We start from the raw sequence: 6730 nt of genomic DNA, 5'->3' as shown, positions 1-6730 counted from the left end.
TGGGAGATTGTTGAGGACCTCAGTAAAACTATTTGTCAATCAATACCAAAACACTTGGTCATTTGGTTGGCTATGTCATCACCAAGTACTACCAAGTACTACCGAGTAAACTATTTGTCAATCAATGCCAAAACACTTGGTCATTTGGTTGGATTGTCGCAGCATCAATCTTCAATGTTTTGCCTAGTCGTGAACCATATTTAATGTTTAACTATTACAACTAATTTATTGCTTTCAGTCTTATCAAAGATTAGCTAATGAAAGATTAATTGGTGAATTGAAGTTTTATTGGCCCCACCTCCAATAAAAAATAATAAAATAACATACCTTCTCTACGTTTCCAACAATATCCACTCACTGAAACACTATGAATTATCCTACATTTTACATGAAGAAAAAAGCCCAAAAATAATTTCAAATTGGAAAAGTTACCTAAAATATATTCACAAAGAGACTGAAAAAATCTAGAGCGAGAAATACAGGCATCTATCTAAACGAAAATTCTTATTACCATGATCGAGTTAAATTTAACAATACTACAGGGCCAGTTAAAATTCACATCATTCATTACGAAAGAACGACAACACCATTCACATTTTCACTCAAACAATTTGCAAATTCTTGCATCAAAACGATTTGCAGGTAAGATAATAGTTCAATATTCTCAGTATCATATATAAATGACTTTTCCAGAAAATAAGCCCGGTAGTTCAAAACCATTAACCCAACTAAAACCCTAGTCATTTCAGCTCGGAAAGCAATCAATATTTAGCTTTCCATAGCAGAACAGAGGTCAAACACACAAATGAGAGCAATGGTTTGACCCCCAAATCAAAAAACAATATGTTCCGCGTATCATGTCATTAATGCAATCCGCAACTAAGATTCAAATCCAACATTAGAAGAAATCATCATTTTTAACCGTCACGAAGACGATGAATCCAAAAAATACCACACATTGAAACATCATATCATCAATTTGTAAATTGTTTAACAAAGGGCTGGCCAAATCTTACAAAGCGGCACAGCAAATGCCGCCGGTGCTTAATCGTTCACCATCCTCACTAACAATTGCGGAAAAACTAGTCAATAAGAACTTATAATTCATATAAACCTTAACAATTCTCCCATTTGACAAAAACCCCAATACATCACAGACCTTTAAAACAAGAACCACATATAACCAACCAAAGCTAATCGAGCAAAGCCTTCAACTCGACAAAAGCCGAGCAAAGCTCTTCGCTAAGTGCAAAAACAAAACCCTGAATCGACACAAACATTTAACCCCATTCCCAGATCTGACTATCTTCCGCCGCCGCCGCTAGGGCAGTCGCGAGCAAAATGGCCAGAATCACCGCAATTATAACAGCTTCCGCCGCCGCCGCCGCCGCCTCCTCTTCCACCACCACGGCCGCCGCCGCCACGTCCACCACCGCCGCCACTATAACCTCCACCGCCATATCCGCCGCTGCCACCACCATAGCCGCCACCTCCACCACCATAACCCCCACCACCATATCCCCCACCGCCACCGCGACCTCCTCTTCCACCACCGCCGCCGCCAAAGCCCCCGCCACCACCTCCTCCACTACTTCCCCCCTGAACAAAAGCTCCATTCGGCCCGGTCACATCAAGAGCCTTAGTTCTTCCGCCTTGCTCATGCTCAACAGAAAACTCCACCGATTCCCCTTCTGCCAGAGATCTGAATCCATCAGAATGAATCGATGTCTGGTGAACGAACAGATCTTCGGTGCCATCATCCGGGGTAATGAATCCATAACCCTTCTGCGAATCGAACCACTTGACCTTTCCGGTCCTTTTCCCACTCTGCGCCATGATTTCAAACCCTAAAACAGAGAAATTTACAGAGAGAGCGCCCCTCGGTGCAGCGCCCAAAACTGCCCAAAGCTAAACCTAAACCTAAACCTACGCTTCACCAATAAGGGGTTTATATGCCCCGATGGGCACCGCAGCGGACGCCTCAGATCTCTCGGCATTTGATCGGACGGTTCCGCGTAGTCTGGGGAAATATCTTAATCCAACGGTGGGAGTGGCCTCGGGAATACCGCTAGGTTACAGATTTTTGTATTTTTTATTTTTTATTTATAAAACAGTTAAGGGCTATTGGCGCCAAACGCATCTATTATGTCCTCCTGGGCCCACTTCTTATAACTCTTTCCTCTTTTCTCCGCCATTTACTAGAACTAGGCCTATCCTCATTGTATTCTTCTGACCGCATGGAGCGATCCAGATGGTTTCCAACTATTGGGGAATGATTCTGGCCCGTTGGCCTGCTAGATTAGAATTATTTATAGTAACGTGACTGTTTCTATACATTTTATTAAAAGGCTGCAGTGTACTGGCCTTCTAAAGACGCTAAACTGGGGCCCTTTACAAGTCTATTCAAGGGAATGCTTCCATATACGTTGACATAACCCTCCCTTTTTCACACTACCTTTAATGGTGCTCTGGCCATGCCCTGGTGGGTTCGGACAGGACTCAAATGGGCATATTTTGTGTCTCGCATTTATTTTGGATAATCTAATCTAATTATTGGAAATGATATTTTCTAAATATAATCTAATTTAATTATTATTATCTCTATTAGAAATGATATTTTTTATAGAAAATGAGGGTATAGATTATTGAATAATTTGTTGTTGGAGAAAGAAGGATGAAACAACCCTCTGCCTCCCTCTACTCAATTTTCGACCATTCGAAATCCAGAGTGAAACCTAGAACCTATTTTGGGCAATGCCTACATGATCTTTGCTACTCAATTATGGACCCATTTGTTTTTTGGAATTTGTGGTTCTAAACATAGCCCATGTGACTCGAGGCTTTGCCCACTCTAAGCGGTTTGTGACTTTTCCTTCCAATTTTTAAAATTATTTTTCTAATGTACACTAGATTATTTTAAGCTAATTTAATTTGGTCATTCCTTTTATCAATTATGATTTGTTTGTATTATAGAAAGTTGTGAAATAATTTTTATTGTAGAGTAATATAGATGTAATTGGAACTAGTTGGAGTGACCTATTTAGAGTAGAGATTGAAATATATGGTTGGTGAAACTATTTATTATACTAGAATTATGCTTCATATGGAATTATCATAAGTGGTTTTTCTTATGAGAACAAATAGGATTAGGTAGAATTTGGAATCTAATATTTATATAGTGGATTATAACAATATGAATAACGATACATGTATTGAACTAACAGTTATTAATTAAACTACATTCTGATGGCACATTTCAAGTTTTGATTTGGGTATCCTACTTGGCCTCAACATGAATTTATTTTAAAAGGTTTTAGTAATATTGTAGAAGGATTAGATAGGCTCTTATTTCATGGAGATCTATCATGTGTCTCTATATCATTCCAATCAGAAGTTAAACCAATATCAGGATCATACCACTATCTTGTTGAGCCAAAAATCTTGGAAAATAAGTGCCCCTGTAGTTACCCTTTCAAATTTGAGCAAATGAGGCTCGAAGATGAGAACTGTATTAAACTAATAAAGCAATGGTGGGAAGAAATTGAAGTCTCACGATCAAAATTGTTCTAGGTAGTGAGCAAAATGAAAGTAATCAAACGTGGGTTGGAGAAGTGGAAACTGAAATTCTTGGTAATATTTTTTAGGATGAGCTAACTTTGGAAGATAAATTGGAATCCCTCAATAAGGAAGTTCTAGAAAATGGAATGGGGGAGACACGATTCCTAGAAGAAAAAAAGCTAATGCAACAGTATGAAGAAGTTCTTGCCAAAGAAGAGCTCTTTTGGAGGCAAAAAGCGAGGGAGGTATGGTTAGAAGCAGGGGACAACAACAACAAAAATCACAACAGTTTTGAACAAAGAAGAGGGATCAACTGAATCACTTCCATCAAAGGAATGGATGGTAGCACTAAGAACTCCTTAGAGGAAATAAACTTTGAAGCAATCTCTTATTTGAAAGGAATTTACAATAGTGGAATAAGTATTAGAAAGTAAAGTCCACCAAGATAACTAAGAGGGGGGAGGGGGGTGGAATCAGTTATCCAACTATTAAAACATTTATCAACCTTATTAATCTTTAACCACATGAGCAATATAATTAGCAACCATAAGAAGATACCCATACACAAGAACACCAAATATGTAACTAGGGAAACCCTTGATCATAGGGAAAACCCTGGTGGGGATGGTACCCACAAAATGATGTACTAATATAAAAGTTCCTTGTAAGAGGATGGGCTCTGTTAGGAGCCAATGTAATACATTCAGTATATATCAATCCCTATTAGGAGACTTTGAATACCTGTTGGGAGATTCCAACCCTTTTAGGAGTTGTAGAAGGCAAACGGACCCACTGTCCAAACAACTTTAGGGGCAAGACCACCAATCTCACTATCCAACTAGTCTTTGTACTATTCCTTGTAGAATAATAGAAATGAATATCTTCAGTTTCTTCTATGTCCTCTTGACCAGACCAAACCTCTTCTAATATCAATACCAAATCACCAACTTTGCATCCAAATAATCCCTTTGATTGCTTACACATATTTACCGACTTCTCATGTCACTTGTACAATTCGCACTTGCACTCTTGCTTTGATCAATTACATACTTCGTCAAAAGGAAAATAACCTTCCTTTATACCATATCCTCAAAATAATTCCTTGAGTAGGCCTTGAGGCTTTCCTAATTAATTATAATAGGACCTCATTAAGATAAACAATCATTTCACAATTACACAACACTGTCAGCTCATAATCTTTACAGCTTCTCACACGTGCGACCTCTGACCTTGCACACTCACTGACATCACTGTTAGATTGTCTACTATCACCGTCCAACTTCAAACATCAAGATTCTATCCCTATTAAAAGATAATCCAAACATCAAAAATTGCTTCTTAGGCACTTTGTTTGTATACTGTCCTTTGTAATCTATGAACAACTCCCGCATGTCTTCTATATGCACTCTTGTCCAATTTATCATGACACAATATAGAATACATTCTCAACTATGCTTTACCTAATCATCAATACATAGTTCATATGTTCTCGTTCTCTATTTGCTACTCTACCAGTCGTTATAGAAACAATACTATGTTCACATCAATGAAAAACACACAATCATGAATGCAACATGTCAATCATGTACACACTCTCTACAATGCTTAGGATACTCTCCCAAATGAATACCATTGACATTCATGCTAAAAATCTCTCCCTTTAGCATTGATTTCAACATAGATGAAAACATCTAAGTTCCAAGAATACAAAATCCAACTCTATTGTTATTGTTGTTGTTTTCTTCTTTTCAAATCCTCTTCATTAATCAAATCTAAAATTTAATAGAACAATGCTCTATCTTTACTTTCTCATTTTTAGGATCGACGTCAATTGTTCACACTCTAACTCTCAGGAACAATTCTCATTCTTACATGGATGGTTGTCATTTTTTACACTTCTCCCCCATTGATATAACTCAATGTTTATCCCCATTGACATCAATATATATATGAGCAATTCTCCCCCATACATACATTTCCCACATATTTCATTACACTTCTCTTTCATGTGATTATCTCCCCCAATACACTAGAGGATGTTTTTCATGTATACCCCTCCCCCATTGACATCAATGACAAAGGCTTTACTATGTCAACCATTTACTCCAAGTCTTTAACTAGCTCAAGTGTCCAAAGACACTATTCTATAACAACTACCAAGAGTCCTTGATGAGTCTACTCATCTCAAATACTCCCCTATATAGGAAGCATCAACATTTGGTCAAAATAAATAATAGTGTTCTTTATCATTGGACTGATGCATTTTTTCCATCATTTACACATAAGTAGGCAGGGGCATAACCCCAAGCATAGCTCACAAATACTCAAATGTATCTTTAGGTAGTGACTTTGTAAAGATATCTGTAATCTCCTCTTTTGTACTCACATATTCTAATCTGATCTCTTTCTCTACAACTTTCTCTCTCAAAACATGATACTTAATAGATATGTGCTTGGTCTTAGAATGCAACATAGGATTCTTAGACATACTCACTATACTTGTGTTATCACAATGTATGATAATAGGCTCTAAAAATTCTATCATAATATCCTTCAAAATTTGCTTCATCCATATGATTTGATTGCAATTGTTTGTTGTTGCTACATACTCTTCTTCTATTGTACTCTGTGAAATGCAATCATGTTTCTTGCTTAACCAAGAAACCAATCTTCCTCCAAGAAAAATGCTCCATTGTTGGTGCTCTTTCTGTCATCCATATTGCCTACCCAATCCGCATCAGTATAAGCACACAAAGTAAAATCGCTTGATATGTCATACATGATCCAAAATCAGGTGTACCCTTCAAATATCTAAAAAAAAATTTACTACTACATAATGTGATTCTTTAGGATCATCTTGAAATCTTGCTACTATTCTAGCTGCATTTTCTATATCTGGTCTAGTGTGAACCAGATATTGCAACATCTAATCATAGATCTATACTTATTTTCCTCAACTATAGGTGTCTCATCTTTGCTAGATAACTTGTGACCAGTTATCATACATGTACCAACATGCTTACAACTTTACAAACCAAATCTTTTCAACAAGTTTTTCAAATACTTAGCTTGTGATAAGAAAATACCATCACTATTTTGTACAATCTATAGACCCAAGAAAAATTTCATCTCAAACCCATTCTTCATTTCAGCAAATTTATCACTTTCTTCA

General features: G+C 37.2%; 1 protein-coding gene across 1 annotated transcript; it reads right to left on the bottom strand.

The window, feature by feature from the left end:
* Nucleotides 1-971: 971 nt before the first annotated feature.
* Nucleotides 972-1936, bottom strand: LOC149531244 (uncharacterized). Its single transcript, XM_089809421.1, has one exon. It carries the CDS (start codon nt 1834-1836, stop codon nt 1303-1305), a length of 534 nt encoding a protein of 177 aa, XP_089665547.1. The 5' UTR covers nt 1837-1936; the 3' UTR covers nt 972-1302.
* Between the last annotated feature and the right edge of the window lie 4794 nt (nt 1937-6730).

The sequence above is a fragment of the Cupressus sempervirens genome, chromosome 11, assembly GCF_028749045.1.
Source record: "Cupressus sempervirens isolate cs-2001-9-10 chromosome 11, ASM2874904v1, whole genome shotgun sequence".
NCBI lineage: Eukaryota > Viridiplantae > Streptophyta > Pinopsida > Cupressales > Cupressaceae > Cupressus > Cupressus sempervirens.
The sequence above is the reverse complement of the archived record's forward strand: the minus strand, read 5'-3'. Positions and strand labels throughout refer to the sequence as shown.

Bases quoted from the DNA above. Each gene is read 5' to 3' on its own strand.
- LOC149531244 (XM_089809421.1), bottom strand. From the start codon at position 1,836: ATGGCGCAGAGTGGGAAAAGGACCGGAAAGGTCAAGTGGTTCGATTCG.